Here is a 22,104-nt window from a genome sequence, read left to right on the forward strand (position 1 = left end):
TGTAAATATCCCTTTTCTGTCCTCTCAAACTGCTGCAGCTCCTTTGGGTGTCTTGGCATAATAAAGTTTAATGGCAGTGACTTTGTAACCTTTATAAAATGACGTGTGCCAGTAAAATTGGGCGAGGGAAAAAGCTGAAGTAAATGGTTCATTGTTTTTGGCAGACAAAAAGTTTATCTAATACTAATGGTTGGCCATGCTATTTTAAAAGGGTAAAAGATGATAACTCACACAAAAATAACAATTCAGCCATCATTTATTCACCCTCATTTTTTTTTCAAAACCTGTCATATCTTTTCCTCTTATCTATGTATTTTAAGAAATGTTTGTGTCCATACAGATACAGTCAATGGGCGCCAATGATGTTTGGTTACCAACATTTTTCAAAATATCGTCTTTTGAGTTCTGGAGAAAAAATCACTTATAAAGGTTTGGAATGACATAAGAGTATATAAAACTAAAGCTAAACTATAAGCGAGGTATCTCGTTACAGGTTCAATGTGTATTTTTTTGTAGGATCTATTAACAGAAATGCAATACAATATAAATATCTATGTCTTCAGAGGTGTCGAAGACCTCACATAATGAAGCCTTATATTGGTATTACCTTAGAATAAGCTTTACCTATCAGCAGACAATGCAGGTTCTTATATGGAATCCCCCACCTTGTTTCTACAGTAGCCCAAACCGACAAACTGCTCTACTGAGCACATATTTTATCTCTTTCGGCAAAAAGGTGAAAACGTGACAACAGCTTCATCCTGTGTTAGCGAACATAGTGCTTCGAAAGGGAGGGGTTGCAATTTGCTACCTCACCATTAGATGGCACTAAATTTCATACACTTGACCTTTAAGCTCTTTCTAAATAATAAGTCCAAAAGTTGTTTACTTATTGTACAATCTCAGAGACTCAAAAACAGTTGAACAAGCTTAAGGCACACTTGTGGATATCTTTTGAAACTGCTATTTATCGCCTGAAATTCTTACAAGAATTTTGATACCGCTAACCTGGCTGTAGTGGAGTAGGCGGAGCGAGACCGTGGTTTGAGACGAGCGACCGGACCGTCGATGAGAGAGGACTGGGCCCGAACATGTTTTGTAGATGTATGTATGTATTTTTTTTTACATTTAAATTTTTTTAATCAAAATAATAACAAAGTAAAAAGACAGCCGGCAGCCCCTCACGGACGACTGCCAGTGAATAAAACATAAATACAAACATAAACATACATACAACCATAAAACATGTTCGGTCGCTTGTTCTCTTATATGCTCCCGATCTCCTACGTGATACGAGACCGGTGTGTGCACAGCTGGCGCTCATTAACAATTACTTACAGGTCTCGAACCATGGTCTCGCCCCGCCTACTCCACTACACTGGCCAATTTAGGCAAATCAAATGTCATCCTCAAAGTGTCTGATTGAGAAAGTACTTTACATTTCTGTTTGCAATATTCCAGTGATTGGATTGTGACTGAGCCCTACTGTAAATCTACTTTCATGCAAACAGCTCTTGTTTTGGTGTGCATCTTTTTGTTATTCTATTTTATTATTGGGAGCAAATTACACCCTAAAGAAGTCAGGATTACGCATATATATCAGTGCATTTCTTTTAGCACGGCAACATGTCAACAGTTGGACTAATTCCATACAGCCTTACAAATGCAAAAGGTTGCTGAATTCATTCCAGTGACAGAGGATGTGAAAGGTAACATCATTCACTGAACCCTTCCCTTTGCACCAACACCAGCTACATTATATATAACCCCCCCCTCTCTCCCTCTACCCTCTCCATATATCTTCTGACGCCACACAGATGCAAGATGTTCTCAACCAAGTAAGCTGTTGCCTTCTGGGTTTGCATGTTTTGTGGTTCAGTGTTTCGACGGATTGCATGCCCAGGCATAACCTGCCTCTGTCTAACACGAAAGTCACGCTGGGGTCATAATGTCTTCTGAGGGTCAAAGGTCCTGCTCAGTGCTTTTAGGTGTCACCCATGTGTTTGTACTACTTCTAATTTCTTTGGGAGTTATACAGTGTATACTGTCTTCTCGTCATTGTATTTATGTGACCTTGCAGATTTATGCAAATGTATCATTTGGTTTTAATGTATGTCAGTGAGCCTTCTTTGTATTTTTGTTGCTGTGTGTCATAATGGAGTTTCTTTCATGACAATTGATTGTGTCTTTCATATTCAGTCAGGCCTGTATTCTGTTTCTGTATTAAATGTTTTCGCTTTTTTCTCATTATCCTTTCGTTTGTCTTTGGCAGCCCATTGACTACGAGGGCTTCCAGCTTTTCATGACTACCTACCTAGAGAATGACATCCCGGAGGAATTGTGCAAACACCTCTTCACCTCCTTCAAGAGCAAGACAGGAGGAGGAAACTCCCCTGATGCTTCTCAATCTGGAGCAGGAATGCTTGGTAAATAGTCTGTTTAAATACCTATTAGTCGATTTAATTTCATATACAGTTTTACATTTAGTAATGTAGCAAACACTTTTATCAAAAGCGATTTATAAGAGGTTTCAGGGAGCAATAAGTTATATGCCATACAGGAGTAATAATACAATATGTGCTAATACCAAGTTACTATTTTCAACAAAAGCCAGAACACTTCCTGTTGCGAGAGTTTTTGAATGTTGTGAGAGATGCGGTTGACCGGACTGAGGAAGGAAGAATGTTCCACCAGGAAGGAGTTGTAAAGGAGAATGAGCGGGAAAGCAATTTACTGCCCTGTCGAAAAGGCAATACAAGACGCCGCTGATTTGCTGAACGCAAGGTTCTTGATAGGGTTTAGGAGTGTGGGAGGGTGTGAAAGTTTGCCTGTGCCAGATCCAGTGACAGTCTGTAGGCAACCATTAGTGACTTAAATCTGATATGGGCTTCAACTGGTAGCCAGTGGAGAGAGATGAAAAGGGGTGATCATGCTCTTTTTATTCCATCAGGTCACTAAAAAAACAAAAGTGATGGGAATTTTGAGTGTTTTCACTGTGTTTTAATAAAAGATATGAATCATGTTTTTGTGTGAAAAAAGCACAAAAATATAAAAACCAGTAAAAAAAACTATTTAACATCCTAATGAGTGGAGTGAATGAGGTAAATATGGTAAAAAATAATAATAATTGCATATCTTGAACATTTTAACATTAAACAAACAATAAAACCTTTTTTGTTGTTGTTTACATTTATGTAAAGTATCAATGGAATCCCAAAGTATCCAAATTTGTCCACTGTCAGCAAATTAGTGCAGTTGTTATTAACAGCACTTGAGGGTTACATGTTCATTCATTACTTCAGTCTGTCTTTGACTCAGGAAAATAAGCAGATTTTAAGATTTTTTTTTAGAATAGCACACTCAAGTGAAAGGGTGCTGGCAGGTTTGCTTCTGCATTACACTCTTATTGACTTGAGATCATTAAAACTAATGCAGTTGAATTTGAGAACGCTTCTGCAGCCAGCAGCGCCATCTTGTGCCAGACTGTCTCCTTCATGACCTGGAAAATATGCAAAACATTGATTTAATTAATTTGCTGCAATTTATTAAAGAGGATTTAATGGTTTAAAGAAGCAGAATCTGTTCTTTCTTAAGTACTTTTGGTAGAGTATTATTGAAAATATAATTATAATTAATAAAAGCTTTTTTCTGATAACATTTACACCGTATTTCAACTTACTCTGTGGACTGCTTCTGTGTCTTATATATAATATAGGACTGCAGACCTCCTGATATGAAACAGTATGCATTAATGTTTTTGGTATAGTAGATCACCAACTGTGGTATTCCGTTGTGCATGGTATTCATATTGCATTTTGCAAAATTACAGATTGGTTTAGACTTAAACTTGCAAAATTATTTTTGTTCCTAAATCTACGCTGTCCCTCTATCCATTTTGTTTTTACTCCTGTTCCACTTTATTTTACTTTGACCCACTGTGTCCGCAGAGCCGAGGTCCATTGATGCAGTCATCTCTATACAGACCGAAGTGGCCTGTGCACCCATTACAGGTAGGCTACCACAGCAAGTGTGGTGTGATGTCATTGGGCAGAGCAAATTGTGACTCCTTCCAAACGTGTAACGTCACCAGGGGCCCGTTTCAATAAGAAGGTTCGACCAACACCAAGTTAAAATGTGAACTCTAAGTTGATTTACACAGTGATGCAAAACTTTGAGTTTTTGGTTTCAGAACAGCGTATTTGAGTTAGTTCTATCAACTCTGGGTAGAGTTACCTTGAGTTAAGCGCGTGCACCACAGCTACGACAAGCCATGATCAATGGAGCTCCGATATTACGATTCACGATGGCAATTGCACCAAAATAAGCAACATGGCGGCAAAAAGCATTTGAAAGCGAGGCACACATTCAACACTGTGTCTAGGACACTTTCGTAGCAAATTCAGACTGATCAGTGGTATGAACCCTGCTCAGAGCAGGTTTGGGAAGAAATGGCTGGACATCTAAATTAATTGTTCATTACCTTTATCGTTTCAGTTCTTCATTTATGTCTGTATTTATTAAGGCTCTCCTGTTTTTGCCAAGTGGTTGATATCCTCAGGCCAACATCATGTTGGGACAACATTTAATTAAACCAATCAGATTTCAGAAATATGTTTTCAGTTTATTTTAAATTTAATCTTCCAACCAGGATTCCAACTAGATGCTTCTAGATGATTGTCTTTCAGTTATCATTTCCCTCTGATTCTAGGGTTTGCCGTGAGTTTAGGTTTTATTTATAAAAATGCTGTCCTTAGGTCAACAAAATCTATTGTCCTGTGGACATCAACCACTTGGCAAAATCAGGTTGAGCATTTATTAGTTTCTTTATTCATGCACTTTATTTAAACACTTTATTAAGTAATGTCTTATCCTCCATAGAAAACTACCATTTGTGAGAACAAAGCTCAACATGATTTTGCCAAGTGGTTGATGTCCTTACGACAACATATTTTGTTGACCTAAGGACAACTTCAATAAATAAAACCTAAACCCACACCAAACCCCAACCCTAACCATAACCTACCCCTAAAACCAGAGGGGAATGATAAGTGAAAAACAATGGTCTAGAAGCATCCTGGTTGGAAGATTAAACTTAAAATAAACTGTAAACTTATTTTGGAAATCTGATTGGTTGATTTAAAGGTTGTCCCAGGGTCAACATGGTGTTGCCCAGAGGATATCAACCACCTGGCAAAAACAGGAGAGCGGAGAAGCTATAATGGAAAGAATATGCTCTGATGTAATACATGGCCATGATGTTACTGATCTAAGGCTGTAAGATATAAATTATTACATATGTAATTCACTTTTAAGAAAAAGGGTACAATTTTAATAAAAATGCAAAGGGAAATTACAAAATTCCACTTGGTTCCTAAATGGCTCTCCTGCAATTCAAAGTACGTCCCTCACATCCCTATGAATCAATGCAATCTCTTCGGATACAGAATCCTCTAAAAGCACAAATTACATTTTAGTCACTGAGATGGTCTCTGTGTGATCAAAATGTGTGCAATTAATGACTTTATTAAATGAATGAGGTACACCACTTGCACTTTAAAAAGGGCAGGAGATCGCAAGAAACTCTGGGTTTTACCAAAAAAACCTGCTCCCGACCAGGTCAGGTTCACAGAGTAAGTTGCTATGGTTACTGACTCAGAATATAAGTTACATCTCCTTTAGGGCTTGAGTTATCCCGCTTTCTCAAGTTTGACTAACCTCACATTCTTAAATGGAAAACCTAGAGTTTCTCTCATTTCAGGGTTATTATAGTCAGAGATTTCATTAAACCTCCTTTCTGAAACGGGCCCCTGGTGTCTTTGTATGTTGTCCTAGTGTGTTGCAGTTGTTTTGCTGTCAAACAAAGCAATCTGTGTTTTGTGTTGTGCATATTGTTGCACACCTTGATAGTTCTCAGCGGTGTCGGTTCAGCCACCATTTGACTGTGGTGACAATTGTGATAAGCTTCTGTGAGCTTCTTGCTGAGTACCCTCTGCGAAAATAAACCTTTCCGCTTTGATTTTATCTTCTGTGGCTGTTATAGAGTTTCCTCAAAACTGGGTATCTACAAACCGAACGGTTTTAAAAGGGCAACCCAAACAGTAGCATTGAACAATATTACCTTCATTCTCTGTTCTTTTTTCTGTACAGTAGGCATGAATGGGAAAAGTATTTTGAGTGCCATTGGACGACACACACCAGAACACACCGCAGGGATTACTCCAGGCTCAGGGGCAACCACATCTCCCTGCTCCTCCCGCTCCTCTTCACAACGCTCGGGCACAGGAGGTCACACTCCCAGTGGACCCCACAGGTCACCCGGCACGCAGCCCAAACACCCAGTAGGCAGCAGCAGCAGTAATGCTTTGGCCCCCTCCAAGGCCACCAACTCCCCACGCCTCTCTCCAGGTTAGAGTCACGTACAATGAACAACCTTGACCTTCGCCATTTTTATCATGTGTAATATCTGATGAAGGTTGTATTGAAGGAGTAGTTTGCTTTCCCTCATATCAATCCCATTGAGTATTCTAAATCTTAAACGGCAGTGATTTGAAGAAATGAAAACATGATAATATTATTTACAATATTTTGAATTGCTTACGGTCACAATATCAGTATCAAATCAGTTATCACGATAGATTGTATGATTGAAGACAAGTCTAACTGCTGACATCATATCCTGTGGAAAAATTCGCAAACAGAACTGTTGTTGAGATTATTAATGTGATGTCATTACTAATGTGATAATATGAGGCAAATGTTAATTGACTTTCATTCCAGAGCGAAGTCAATCTGAAAAGTGCACATCTCTCCGGAGGAGTCCATCTCCACAGAAGGCCTCTCCTCTGCCCTCACCTCAAGTGGTCTTCCTGAAGGACATTGTGTGTTACCTGTCCCTGCTGGAGCGAGGGACGCCAGAGGACAAGCTTGAGTGTAGGTTAAATCAACTTTTTCCTTTAGCCATCAATTGTTTGTTGTATGTGTTGTGAGTATTATTCGAAAATGCTGGATGCATTTTTTGATAGTTGATCATATTATTTTTATTAAATCATTCTTAAAACCATGTTTGGAACAAATGTTGGAACAAAGACAAATCTTTCGATTGCAAATTACATCCCTCAATCCAGTCGTACCAAACCACAGAAATCTCATTGAGGTATTTTAGTAGTCAGCTCATTCTTACAGCTGTGACATATTTAATATTCTGATTCAAAATGCATAAATGCAGCATGACACGGGCAGATATGGATCCTTGTGAGGTTGTGTTAATTAAATTTTACCTAATAGGCCTCGTGTCAGCAGACATTCTCGTGCCAGCGCTAGTAAAACCCTCCTACATCACACTTCTAGAATACTAGACATATTGTAACACATTTTTCTTTTCTATTTTCTATTTCTTCAAATTCTGCCAACACTTGCTGTACTGTAAGCTTCCAGAATCCGACTCGCTCCTCAACGACTTATCTCCCACCTGTCCTTGTGTGCCATGGAGTTAGCACATCTTTAGCCTGTGATGTTATTTCCACCCAAATCTAATCCTGACTAAATATCTCAGTCAGCCCATTGATACCAGGGCAGCTGAGTCACACTCAAATGTGTACCTGCTCTTAAAAAGAGCCAGGGGTCATACAACCTTGAGGTCTACACTTGACTTTAGACCTTATGACTAAACTTTCAGGTTGAAAATACACTACAGTTGAATGAGTTCTCTTATTTCTCATTTCTTTCACCCTAAAGTCATGTTCCGGCTGTACGACACAGATGGAAACGGTCTGCTGGACAGTTCAGTAAGTCCCTTCCGTCTGTTGTGAAGTATAATGATGATGCGATATGGCATGTAGGCTGTTGCCGTGTATGATGTCATTGTGTTGGGTTGCCATACCATGAGTGTTAGTCTTGTAATCTTGCAAAAGCAATATTGCTAAAAAATTTTAATTGATTCTATTCTTGTATCTTAAAACTGTTTCACATTATTGACTCACATTATTACACAATGTCTTTGTTTGGAAATAAACTACCGTGCAGAAGGAACTGTACTGTAAACATCCGTCTACGGGATAAATTTGCAGTTTCACTTGACTGATTTTTTTAAAAGTGTTTGTGTTATAGTCTGTCCAAAGCTGTCTAATGCATTTATGATTGTTGATATAGGAACTGGACCGCATTATAAATCAGATGGTCCATGTAGCTGAGTACCTGGAGTGGGATTCTACAGAACTAAGGCCGGTATGAACCATGCAATCCAAACATAACAACACAGTCTCACAGAAATTTGTGACATTGTCACTAAAATGTAATCTATTGATTTGAAATAATAGACACGAATATCCCTTTTCTTTCATGCCCAGTACGACTTTCAATCTAACGTATTTTAATGTGTGGTTCCTTTCATATAACTATATATACACAATGTGATGGAAATTCATACCTTCTTCACAAGGTGGCTCATTCACGTAAATTCCTACAATCTCATTTGTATGTTTAAATATGAGACGTTAGGTTTAGGGGCGGGGTTAGGGTGGGCCATAATGTAAGTGACCTATTTGTCAGGCATGGTGACCCATACCCGAAATGTGACCACTGCATTTAACCCATCCAGTGAGTAGTGAACACACGCACAGCAAGTCGTGAACACATGTACACCCCGAGCAGTGGGCAGCTATCACTGCAGCACCCAGGGAGCAAGTGGGGGTAAGGTGCCTTGCTCAAGGGCACCTCAGTCATTACTCGCTTGCCCTGAGAATCGACCCCGCAACCTTCTGGTCATGAATCCGAGTCTCTAACCATTAGGCCATGACTCCCTGTGCATAATCGTTGCTTTGCCCCTACACTAAAAAAGGCTTTACAGCACTAAAATTAGTTATTTGCTTGTAATAATAGGGGAACCACTTTCTAATGCTATTTAGCACCATATCTTGGGGCTTCATTGGTTCTTCAGAGGTTCTTTGGGCTGACCGAGGTGCTATATAGCACCATTTCCATATAAGAATCTGTTAAGCCCCTGTATGGTTCTTCAGTGGATCTATATAGTACCTCAGTCTTCCCAAAGAACTGCTGAAGAAAGACTGAGGCCCCAAAATATGGTTCTAGCACTAAAAGTGGTTCCCCTATGATTACTAACCTTTTAATGCTATATAGCACTTTTTTTGCTAAAACTTGTGCGCTATGAATACAAATCAATAGATTATAAAATACAAACAACGGAATCAATATCCATTTTGTTGTTTTTTTCCCCAATATTACAGATTCTTAAGGAGATGATGGAGGAGATCGACTATGACCGAGATGGAACGGTCACACTAGAGGAGTGGATCAGAGGGGGAATGACCACCATACCACTGTTAGTACTGCTGGGAATGGAGACGGTAAGCGAGAGTAACTGTAGGTGTGTAAAGAGAGATTATTATAAAGGTACAGGTGGTATTTTAATTTCTCTTTCATGTGCATTCAGAATGTACAGGAGGACGGGCAGCATGTTTGGAGACTGAAACATTTCAACAAGCCAGCCTACTGTAATTACTGTCACACTATGTTGTTGGGAGTTCGGAAACAGGGCCTCTGCTGCGCAAGTGAGTGTCTTCTATTGATCAATAAAGTACACTATATGGACAAAAGAATTGGGACGTCCCCTTCAAATAAACAAATTCGACTAGTCATTTCCGTTAGCACTAATCTTAATGTGGCATGAGATTATGATATTCTAGTGTATTGTGTGCTTTTAATTCTATAGCAACAGTTTGGTCAGGGTTCTTTTCTATTCCATCATTACAATGCCCCTGTGCACAAAGCAACATTCACCTGGGAGCATATTTTTTTACAAAACGCCATTTTTTTAATTGTCTTTTAATTGTCTAACACCTCTCTTGTAGTTTTTATAGATGTACTAAAATGATATGGCCTATATAGTTTTATTGTTTCAGTTTTCTCTTCCCTTGAAACGCATCTCTCACTGTTCTGTGTTCTGTTTGGCAGTATGCAAGTACACAGTCCATGAGCGCTGTGTGTCCAAAGACATCGCTGCTTGTATAAGCACCTACGCCAAGTCCCGTAGACACACCAATGTAAGTCAATAAACTACAAACTACCATTACTGAGAGCTGTTTTCCTGTTTCCTAACATTTTGGTAAAAATTTGAAAAGCTGAGAATAAAATGTCCAAGCTGCTGTATTATACAGTAAGAAAAGTGGTGGTGTTTTATATTGCTAAGCTTAAAAAAAGATTGCAATAAAAAGTTGAATGCAACCCAGCTCAGTTTTCAACCAGGGCACCTTAGTTTACTCTAAATGTAACAAAAATTGTTCTATGGATATGTCAGGAGGTAGTGAGAACTTCCTGCGTGTACCGCGCCGCAGCTCTTTCCCGCATTAAGAATCATAGAGGAAAGAGAGAGATCAGGCAACACGTCAGTCTTTGTCATAATGAATCCTTGGAACTAGATTTACTAAGTGAAGTTACAGCAAATACAGAATGACTGTTCATTTCACAGCAGAACATATGGGTTTCTGTTTCTCTAGGCTATGCAGCATGTTTGGATGGAGGGAAACTCTCCAACAAAATGTGACAAATGTCACCGCAGTATCAAGTGCTATCAAGGTCTAACAGGCCTTCACTGTGTTTGGTGTCAAATCACGGTGAGTCTCTACTGACATCTTGTGGCCAATTCTGTATTTGAAGATACATGTCTGTAAATGTATTTTGAAAAAAAAACGTTTTCAAACATCAAACATGAACAAAATGTGATGCAGCATTTATTTGTCTGCTTCATGAGGCCATGAACATCAACAAAGATGGGAAATGCATTTTTAAATAGTAACATTAAAAGCACTTAAGATTAGCACTTATCTCTTTCATTTTTAAAAACCAACGTACTGTTTTTGATAGAATTTTATCGGCCATTTTCCTACTGTATAAAGTATTTTGCATATCCCTGTTTAACTTTGAGATCTTTTATAATCCTGCAATAAGGCCAAACAGTGTTGGCAACAAAATTCAGAGCATCCCAAGAAAACACTTTCTATTCGCTGGTAACATCAACATTTTCATTTCAGGTGGCTCAGTTGATGTTTCATAAATGTATCGCTTGTGCAAGAGTCTTTTCAACAGGCATTTGTGAAATGTAGCCTACAAAAACTATATTTCAAATCAATTCATAATTTTGAGTTGAAGAGGACTGAGTTTATTTACAGTGAAGCAATGCATTCACATATAAGGATAAGGAGATATATTTGTCCAATACATGTTACTGCACCCAGACGTTTTCCATTTTGCAAGACAAGTGCGAAGACATTTTCCTGTATATCCTGGTCTCACCGCTTGGGGGCGCCCCACACTAAGTTTACATTCACCGTTTTAGTTGATGGTTTTAAAATAGCCACAGGTAATAAAGATAAGTGACAGCACTTAACGCTCATTCAAAAGACTTTCTCTCAACATAATGACTTTTATGATCACATTATATACCCCTGCGCGCGCTCTGGCGTCGTCGTCTGAACCATCTGTCTAGAGCTGCTTTGTAAGTTATTTGCACAGCGTTTACAGACAGTCTCAGCTCTAAAGCAGCAACTCTTTTTTTTATAAAAACTGCAGATTTATTTTCCGTTACGGTTCATAAATGTATTTTTCCTGCATTCGAGTAATAGGGAATAAACCAAAGTCACGTTTCAGTGTCTTTGTTTATCAATAATCGGTGTTTATCTCTTCTAGCTCCATAACAAGTGTGCGTCCAATGTGAAGGCAGAGTGTGATGGAGGCCCTTTAAGAGATCACACACTCCTGCCCTCATATATCTGCCCTGTTGTTCTGGTGAGATCTGTCTCTAGTCTTAATAGACATTTATGATGTATCATATAGCCTATAGTATGCAGTCCGATTATTATTGGCCAGCATTCAATACTACTTCCTGTATAATGTATAATGCACAATATAATTGTGTCAGTACAATGTAAACACAGTGTCAAAGTCTATTCTTAGATGCTTAGGGTATTTTATGGCTTGCATTTTACTGTATGTGATGTTAATTGAAGTTAAACAAACCTCACACAGTGTGATGGTTGCAGGTTCACAAGACTCAATAAAAAGAATATAAATGCTTGCAAGTTTATAATATTTCTTTAAATACAACTGTTATGAATTTTCTTCAGGCATTATCCCTAAAAACTTAATCAAGCCACTGTTATGTTGAATATGTATAGGTACCCACTGTTGTGAATGAATAGTTAAAATGATAATTCTTTCATTTTTACTCTTGCCATTTCATATGTAATTTATTTCTTCAGTGAAAATGAAATCTTTTAATAAATATTGATCTTGCTCTTTTCCATATAATGACAGTTCACAGTGGTCACAGCTGTCCAGTTTCCACAAGGACAAAAAGCATCATAAAAAACAGTAGCCCAGTCTTATATCATGATATAATTCATAAGACCGCACTATATTCCGATTCTGCTAAAGCCAAATGACAGCTTTAAGTCACTATTCACTTTAAATCACAACCTTGCCACCGTTAGTATATTGATTAAATATTCACGTATTCAAACTGTGTCCAGAGATGTATGGCCCTTTTTGAGCTCAACAGTTTCTACTGTACATGCAGTGTAGTGACCAAAAGTGATGTTCCAGAGGGAATATTTGTAAAATATTTGCTTTTAAAACCAACAGAGGTTTAATTTCATCATAAAAATATGAGTGGAAAAGTCAAACGACAGCATATCAGGGAATATAGCTATATTTGAATATACAAAAAGGCTTACTAGAATGAAATCATGCATTGGCTAAAGTTTTATCCGTCATTAATGTTTTTTCTTTAATAGTTAATGTGATAGTTTACCCAATACCATCTCGTCATTTCAAACTTGTATGACTTTTTCCCCGCAGAACACAAAAGAAGATATTTTAAAAAGAGTGTAACCAAACAGTGCTGACACCCATTCACTTCTATTGTATGGACACAAAACCAATGCAAGTGAATGGGTGCCAGTTAACAACATTCTTTAGAATATCTACTTTTGTGTTCTGTGGAAGAAAGAAATCATAAATGTTTAAAATGACGAGAGAATTTTGATTTTGGGGTCAACTATTACTTTAAGTAGATAACAATGTCCGGTTTTCTACGGGTTTATAAACATGATGGTAATGTATCTGTGTTGCTTGTAGGACCGTCATTCGGCTGTAAAAAGAGGTGAAGGAGAGTCATCGCCCACCACCAGCCCAGACGACACCGGTCAGTGTTTCAAGTTTACCGGTGATGGTCAAGCACTTCAGGTGAGCTTGCCCCATACAGACTTATAAAGCTAAACCGCACTCGATTGTAACTTTGTTTTTTGCGTGTGCCTTTTAGATCACCCCTCTGCCGGGAACGCATCCTCTCCTTGTGCTAGTCAACCCTAAGAGTGGAGGTCGGCAGGGCGAGAGGTAAACCTAAATAATGAGCAGCTTCATGCGTTCAAACCCTCTAAAGTCGGTGTAATCTGAATGCATGTGCTTAATAAAAGTCCCACTCTTTCACTTGCTTGCAGTGTCCTAAATACATCAAAGCTAGCAGGAGACAGCAATGCTTTTTAAGGAGGAATAATGTGGGTGTTGTTTCAGCTCTCACCGCCCACCCCACATCCTCCGGGGGACCGGTTTTGGGATTAAGCGCTGGCATCGCCATAGCAACGCAGTTTTAAATACCATTAATTGGCCGATTATCCTCCATTATTAGACATGCGCTCAAACAGAGACACTGTACTGTAACTGCCCTGGCCCCCAAAAAAGATGCAAACAAAGGAACAGAGTGGTCACTATTTATTCATACTTCACAAAATTACTTTTTTCCTTCGCATTTGGCCTGCATAGCGTGCTGAAAGCCAATTGGCCGGGCTTGACACTTGGCTACGTGCTTTTGTTCTTTGCATAAGCAAGTCTTCAGTGTTGATAAGTGCTCAAATTATCACCCCTACATTAAAGCGTGGCTTGTGACGCACCTCAGACTAACAGCCCCCTGTATTCTGTCGCTCCATCGCTTTCTCTCTGTGTTTTTGTACTTTAAAGGAGCAGGAAAGCTAATGCAGTTAACAGCAAAGGACATTGCTGAATCCTCAGAAAATAGTTATTTTATTGCCTCAAGGTTATAGAGGAGGAATGCTGAAATGGTCTGCAGAGTGTGTATGTGTGTGTGCTGTTTTGGCCCATTTGGCTGTTTTTTGGTATTCACTCGTTCCACCGGCTGTGTAGATCTGTTAAAGGAACAGTACAGCCAGAAATTCTAATGAGGTCATCATTAACCCGATCTGATACTGTTAAAGGTCCAGTATATGACATTTAGTTGCATCTAGCAGTGAGGTTGCAAATTACAACCAGCGACTCACTCCACCCCTTCGAAGCACTACAGTGGCTGACACAGAACTATGATGTCTTCACGTTTTCTCTTCTTTGCCGAAGAAGATAACATATTTTCGAAACGCACTCTTTAGAGCAGTTTGTCCATTTAGGGCTGCTGCAGAAACCAACATTGCGAATTCCATACAAGGGGATCCACGGTGTGTGTTGATTGAATTAGCTCATTCTAATAAATAAAAGTAATAAAAACATAAGGCTTCTTTATGTAAGGTCTTTATACACCTCTCAAGACATAGTTATTTAGGCAACTCTAAATAGGACGCAGACATAGTTTTGTATAATATATTGCATTTCTGTCAATATATCCTCCAAAAAATGTCACATTGGACCTCTAAGGCCGCATGAGTAATCTGGTTATTACAATGTAATTTTTTTATTACTTGATTTATCATGTGCTGTTTTTTCCTATTTATCCTCATCAGGGTGTTGCGGAAATTCCAGTACCTGCTCAACCCCAGGCAGGTGTACACTCTGGATTGTGGAGGACCCACGGCAGGGTAAGGCAGCTTAAAACGCATTATCAAAGTTTGAGGGAGACACATCATGTAAAACTAATTTTATCCGTAATGACAGGGAATTACTCAAAAACAGTTTGACATTCTCACTGTTGTTTTGTTCTGCCGTAATTTCCTCTCTTTTTTATACCTTTGATTTCACAAACGTGCAATACTGTGAGCTAGCCTGCAATCATGTAGTCCTGAAGAGGAACCACTCAGAAATTGGAAGCGACTCTTAGAGACCTATAAGACATTAACATGACTCAGACAGATTCTGCCGAAACCCCCTGCTGAGTTAATGTATTCAAATGAGTGCTAAATGTACTTCTGAGTGTCAGTCAAAAAAGGCTTTGTCTTTAAACTAATATATTGTACTAAAGCCCTTCACACACAAAATTCAAAGCATTGCTCAACTGATGGTGCTAGCAAAACCAAGTTTGGGGTTTTGATTTATGAAGAATACACATATAGCTTGAATGCACTGTAGGTCGCTTTTCAAGAGTTTAAGTGACAATGTAGTGTGGATCAAATGTGAAATTGCTTAGTTTGTCTTGGAAGATATTGATAATGTCTGTGAAATGCCCACCACATGTTTACTCTTTTATATTTATTTTTGTCTTCTATACACTGCCGGACAAAAGTTTAAGAACACTTGAGTGAAATGTTTCGCATTATCTCAAACTTTAAATTTGAAGGTACTGTATATGCTTAAATGTCTAAAACAAGCTTCATAGTCAAATATATATTTGTGCAAATATAAACTTTTTTCATTACGAATTAAAATTGTATTTAATAAGAAAAGGTTTTTGAATTGGATGTTCTGTCAGGACCACTGTCGTCCAATATTTAAACAATAGCAATATGTGAGGTTTGCGGAATGAAACTGTTCTTGGCAAACTTTTTGCTTGTCCATGCAACGATGCATGGACAGAGTGGGGAGCCCAGCAATACACCTGGGGAACCATAACAGTTCACGATGCATAACAGGATTAAATTAAAATGATCTGACAGATATGGAGGAGATGGGGATGGAGGTGGGTTTAAACTAGCTGATAAGGAGCAAAGAAAGGCAACCTAAATAGGACGCAGTCTAGTATGTTTTGTATGACTATTGGTTAACGTTGATTAGCATCTGATATGATCGGCTGATGCAAGCTAGACTCTTGTGACCTGCCAAAACTGATGCTACGCTTTATACTTTGAGTGTTATTTAAATTTAGAATGGATTACGGGCCGTGGCAGAGAAATTGCAATTACTTTTAAAAGATCACCTAGATTGCTGGCGGCTTTCAACAAACTACTCTAGCTTACAACTCAGGGTTTTTGAGCTAAAGTCTCCTTATCCAGTACTGTTTGCTGTTGTCTATATAATTACTTTTCTGACTTTTTGGCTGGAATCATGCCTAAATATGATTGAATTTTAATTGATGGACATTTTAACATTCATGTTTGTTGCCCTAATAAGCCTTTGGCTATAGACTTTTTAGACCTTATTGAGTCCTTTAATTTAAAGCAGTTTGTGCATAGCCCCACACATCAGCAAGGACATGTTTTAGATTCGGTTTTATCGCGTGGTCTACCTGTCTCTAACATGTTCTGAAGCATTTTCTAACCACTTGCCTGTTTTATTTGATTTTTGTTTTATTCGTAATCCGAAAGCAAATGTCCCAACACGTCACTGTCGGTCAATTACCCTGTAACTATTGAGTTGTTTTCTGATGCCTTTGACAGCATTGATAGGGACTATTTTGTGTCCTCCTGTGGTCTAAATAATTTTGGTTACAATTGCTCCATTTAAGTCTATTCAACTTAAACCTAAAGTTCAACCATGGTTAAATGATGTAACTCGGGTTGTCAGAACTGAATACAGGAGGGCTGAACGCAGGTGGAGGAAAGATAGGCTGCAAATTTCTCTGAACATTTTAAAAGGCAGGTTGCATAAATTAAAAAAACTGTTAGATCTGAAAAGTCCAAGTATCTTTGAAAGATGATCTACAACAATTCCCACAAGCCTTGTGTTCTGTTCAGCACTATTAATGCTGTCTTGAATTCTCCCCAATCTATTTACCTCCAGTCCTCAGCCGAGATTTATTAACAAGATCGAGGATGTTAGAGCAAATATCTCTCTTCTCTCTACTGATCCATCTGTCACTACTATGTGTCCTGCTCTCTCTGATCATTTTGAGCTTGTATCTATTAAAACTTTTTAGAGAGAAAGAGGCTTTTGGAACTATTGGATCTAAAACTTCCAGCATTCCTGTGGCTCAGTGGTCAGAGCATGGCGCTAGCAACTCCAAGGTGCTGGGTGCAAGGTTTGATCCCAGGGGATTGCACATAGTCTGAAGCAAAAGTATAATGCAATGCAAATGTAAAATTAAAAATATTGTAAATTGCAAGCTTGCTATGGGAGTGGTACCTCAGTCGTTTAAACATGCAATTGTGGAACAAGTGATTAAAAAATCTAATATGGATTCATCTTGCAAATTTTAGGCCAAAGTTCTCTCAAAAATACTAGAAAAAAGTTGTCTATAAACAACTGTACTTATACAAAACGTACATTGTCTTCATGAGGTATTTCAGTCTGGTTTTAAATCCCTTCACAGACAGCTCTATTGAAAGTTTTTAATGATTTACTACTTACCACCGATTCAGGCGACTATGCTGTAATTATGCTCTTAGATCTCACGGCTGCATTTAACACCGTAGATCATGATATTTTGATCTCCCGGTTGGAGCATTGTGTAGGCATAAAGGCCACTGTGTTGGAGGGGGCTCGTATCTGTTTGGGAGACGTTCTTCTGTTCGTCTTGGGGATATTATGTCCTCTTCTACGTTTCTCTCAGGTTGGGTGCCCCAGGGCTCCATTTTGGGGCCTATTCTATTTTCTCTATATATACTTCTTCTAGGATACATTCTTAGGAAGTATAATATCGGGTTCCATTGCTTTGCAGATGACACACATACAAACTCTATACCGCCACTTTTGTGTTGTCTTGAGGGAATTAAAGCCTGGATGACTGTAAATTTTCTTTAATTGAACGAGAACAAAAGACGGAAGTTATACCGCTTTAAACCAGGGGCTCCTGTGGGGCTCCTGACCTGGACTTGGTTGTTTTAAACAATTTTTGAAGCATTCTGTAAAATTCTGTGTTTTAATGGATAGCACTGAATAGATGGAAACTTCCCCTCTGTTGTTTAAAATGCATCATAGGGTAAAACCCCAAGAAGATGGATGACAAAATACCAACAACATTTCTGCAAGAAAATATGCTAAAATATAATAAGTCTTGTTTTTATTTTTTAGTCTGAACATAATTCTCATAGTTTCCTGTGTGTTATTTTACAGTTTTGAGCTTTCTATTTTTTAAAACTGTGGAAAAAATGTATATATGAGTAAGTGTCCTAACACTTTTGACCGGAAGTTTATATCTTGCTAAGGACACCAGTTGACATAGGACTTCCAGTTGTGCCCTGCTCAAAGAAGCTGGTACATGACGGCCCTTGTTAAATAAATATTATTTGTAATTTTTCTTCCTCGTGGCCTCTCACTTTCACAGTGGTCTACTCATTATGAGTTACACATAAACCCACTCAGATGCATTAGTACATTGTGTTCGGCACCCTGCGGTTGAGCAACAGTCACTCTCATTCAGGAAAAAGGAGAGAGAGATAGAGAGAGAAAAAGAGACAGAGAGAGCAAAACACAAAAGAAGATAAGCAGTGGTGGTTGTTTCACAGGAAAGCATGCTTTACCCTATTCTACCCCTGACACTACACAATGTTCTGTAGTCACGAGACACCTAGACATCTTATCATCCTGAAGAGCCCATTCACAGACAGAGAAAGTTTGAAAGATGTGACATCACTAATTTCCACACATGGAAAAAAAAAGATCATGTATTATATTCACATCCTTGCACACTTTTGTGCCATAACCATATGCCATGTATACCTTTGTTGTTTCCTTTTAATTATGTGTCATGTTATATTATTAAGCGTCTGCATGTTCCTCATTTCAAATATTGTTTGCAGAAACATCTTATTTAAATGCAAAAAGTTTTTAAGGGTCCAGTGTGTTATTTTTTGGAGGATCTATTGACAGAAATGCAATATAATATACATATATATGTCCTCAGAGGTGTATAAAGTCGCTCAGAGATTACATATATTTGTATGCAAATCCAGGAAGCACGTTAGCATTTCAGGGCTACTGTATTCCATCGCCCTACAGTCTATTGAATGTTTTTTTGGTAAATTACATGAAATAAGGTCTGTAGTTAACAAAACGTTTTAATCTATGACATAAACACACCAGTAATAATGCTTTTGTTATTTTTTAAACCTTTATTTTGTCTTTAAACGGCAGTTGCTAACAAGTTGCTTAAAGCAACAACATCCATTAGACGTCATTGCGCATATAAACCTCACAAAAAATGCAATATGGGCACAAACAAAACACGTGGATGGGGATTCAGTCACAAAATAATTACTTACCAGGGAACACGTGCTTAACAAATTTGAAAAAGTTGTCTGAGGCTTGGTGGTGGTCACGTTGATATGGACTGTTAATAGCCTTGTGTTAGCTTTTTACTTCTGAGGATTGTATTTATGTTTCAAAAATAGCAAATAATGTGTCAATCTGTAAAAATTTACTTGACAGACAAACGTGTAAACATCATAAACATTTCTTAAATCCCTACGCTTATTTTTTTGCGATCCTCAATTCAAAACCTTACCCTTAGATGCCGCTAAAATCTTCACATTGCTCCTTTAAAGTATAGATCTGTGACGCATGGTACATATACCTCATAAATGAATACATACGGTTTATGAAAAAATACTGTATGTAATCTATAATCCAGTCTTCCTGTAGCTCAATCGGTTCAATTTTCAGAAAACACACACAGTAGTTTATGAAATATTTAAATGCCGTCGCTTTGAATAAAAAAGCCTGCCAAATACTTTTGTGTGTATTGTAAACATTTATATGTTACGTTGTGATTATGTATTTTGGATATTACAGAACAAACCGTCTAAGCAAATTCTTGCTTGAGTAATGCTAATCTTGGATTAGCATTCGATTTTTGTGTCTCATTCTTTCATTCTATCCCTTTTGTTATTTTATTGCTAATGATTGACACTCAGGGATCTAAGTGAAGATCAAAAGATGGAGCGATGAAAATTGACCCGAGTGCTTATTTTGCTAAGTGTTATTGCTGAAGAGGCCACTCTTATAGCTTTATATTGAAAAACACAGATTGAACAAGTGTTTGTCTTCTGCTGCTTCCCCGTCATTGTTAACGCAAACCTCATCGGTACAACAGGAGCGTGCTGTGCCATTTTAAACAGACGTGGTACATTGTGAATTCAGCTGAGGCAGATAGCATTTAGGCAGGATGATTTGGTCGTGTTTGTTCCAGTTTCTGAGCCATTGAAGTTCAATGGAGTGCTTTGTCAGCACTGTGTTGATGACACTGTTGACATAGTTTTAGCTAGATGAAAATGCTAAAAGATTTAAGCGTTTAAACGACTGCCTGATTGGTAATGTGCCATAGCAACGACCGTTCAAGACTGAAAGTGTAACCACGTTGACTGCGTTGTTTGTAGCATTTGTTTTGCCTTCATGAGGCATACATAAATCATGCTAAGTTGTCAAAGCTCATGCAGAGAGGATGCACTGAATTAATATTTCAGACAGTTGTTCTGTTAGTATTTTATGCTCAGTGCTTTAGCAGATCCCTAATGTTTATTTGAACAGAATGTGTCTTCCTGATGTCACCTTTGAGGTACAGTGCAAAGCCCTGACCAACAGAGGGCAATGTTTTCTTCAGCTTTGTCCTGCTCTGTTTTAATTTCGGTTTAATTATATTATTTTACCCAACTAAACAGATTTGAGTCAATGTCCATTGTTAACTGTGTGATTCAACATCAATGTCACCACCACCAAGTTTCAATAAGCTTCCAATTATGCTCGCATTACTATTTATATATATTTAAATATGGCATTTAAAGGGATAGTTCAACCAAAAATGAAAATTCTGTCATCATTTACTCGTGCTTAGGTCGTTCCAAACCTGTTTACATTTCTCTGTTCTGATGAACAAAAAGGAAGATTTTGGAAGCATTTTAGAGTAACCATACAGATCTCATCCCCCATTGACTCCCATAGTGTTTATTTTCCCTACTTAGGCAGTTAATAGGTGTTGAAATCTGTTTGGTTACTGGCATTATTCCAAATATCTTCATTTGTGTTTAGCAGAACGAAGAAATTTATACAGGTTTGGAACAACCTGAGGGCGATTAATCGAAGACAGCATTTTTTATTTTCGAGGTAACTATCCCTTTAATGTCCATGCACAGACTACTGTATAGTGGTGGATATATGAAAAGGTATTATTACTCTAATGTGTACATTAACAAGTGTATTTTACAGTGTCTAAACAAGTGTAGTAATGATTTATTAAATATAAAATAAAACTAAAATAGAGAGCTAAAAATACTATATAATTTAAATTCTATAAAAATACTAAACAAAACAGTAAGAATCAAGGGCTTAATCATGTTGAATTTGTGTTAAATTTTGTTAATATGTGACCTGGGTCTCAAAACCAGTCTTAAGTAGCATGGGAGCACTTTTAGAGAAAGCCACCAATACGTTGTATGGGTCAAAATTATAGATTTTTATTTTATGCCAAAAATCATTAGGATATTATGTAAAGATCATGTTCCATGAAAATATTTTGTAAACTTCCTACACTAAATATATAAAAACTTTATTTTTGTAAATGGATGGCCTGCTACAGTGCCTCTGGTGGACAACTTTAAAGGTGATTTGTCAATGTTTCGATTTTTTTGCACCCTCAGACTCCAGAGTTATAAGCATCTGTATCCCCGACAAACATTGTCCTATCCTTCAGAACTCCTATATCAATAAAAAACATAATTATAAGCTTTCAGATGATGTAAAAATCTCATTTTTCAAAATTTTGGGTCAAAATTTCTGGGTCACATATTTTATGGCTGCATTATAACATGAAATCAAAGATATATAATGCCATATTATATGTTAGAAAGTTCATTTTCCAAAACATACAACTTAACAGCATTAAAAATGGTCAGAAATTAACCTTCCATTAAAATCCAATATTTGCCAGTTTGCCAAAAGAAAGACATCCTGAAAAAAAACTATAGAACCCTGACCAAACAGAAAATGTAATGGATTTAATGGTTA

The 22,104-nt window shown here is 37.8% G+C and overlaps 1 protein-coding gene across 6 annotated transcripts in view; it reads left to right on the plus strand.

Annotated features, from left to right (window-relative positions):
- The window catches only part of LOC130427354 (diacylglycerol kinase beta), a 102,246-nt gene that overhangs the window by 22,384 nt on the left and 57,758 nt on the right, over positions 1 to 22,104 (plus strand). Inside the window, exons 4-18 of one of the 6 annotated variants that reach the window (XM_056754767.1) lie at positions 1,818 to 1,838; positions 2,273 to 2,426; positions 3,948 to 4,010; positions 6,148 to 6,405; positions 6,778 to 6,930; positions 7,735 to 7,784; positions 8,149 to 8,223; positions 9,243 to 9,362; positions 9,449 to 9,566; positions 9,970 to 10,058; positions 10,512 to 10,628; positions 11,701 to 11,799; positions 13,150 to 13,257; positions 13,334 to 13,407; positions 14,799 to 14,873. In XM_056754767.1, coding sequence (XP_056610745.1) covers positions 1,818 to 1,838; positions 2,273 to 2,426; positions 3,948 to 4,010; positions 6,148 to 6,405; positions 6,778 to 6,930; positions 7,735 to 7,784; positions 8,149 to 8,223; positions 9,243 to 9,362; positions 9,449 to 9,566; positions 9,970 to 10,058; positions 10,512 to 10,628; positions 11,701 to 11,799; positions 13,150 to 13,257; positions 13,334 to 13,407; positions 14,799 to 14,873 — 1,574 coding nt within the window. Of the gene's footprint in view, positions 1 to 1,273; positions 1,839 to 2,272; positions 2,427 to 3,947; positions 4,011 to 6,147; positions 6,406 to 6,777; positions 6,931 to 7,734; positions 7,785 to 8,148; positions 8,224 to 9,242; positions 9,363 to 9,448; positions 9,567 to 9,969; positions 10,059 to 10,511; positions 10,629 to 11,700; positions 11,800 to 13,149; positions 13,258 to 13,333; positions 13,408 to 14,798; positions 14,874 to 22,104 lie in introns of those variants that run through there. The other 5 variants (XM_056754768.1, XM_056754774.1, XM_056754770.1 and 2 more) reach the window with 5 other exon arrangements.

Source organism: Triplophysa dalaica, chromosome 8 (genome assembly GCF_015846415.1).
Source record: "Triplophysa dalaica isolate WHDGS20190420 chromosome 8, ASM1584641v1, whole genome shotgun sequence".
NCBI lineage: Eukaryota > Metazoa > Chordata > Actinopteri > Cypriniformes > Nemacheilidae > Triplophysa > Triplophysa dalaica.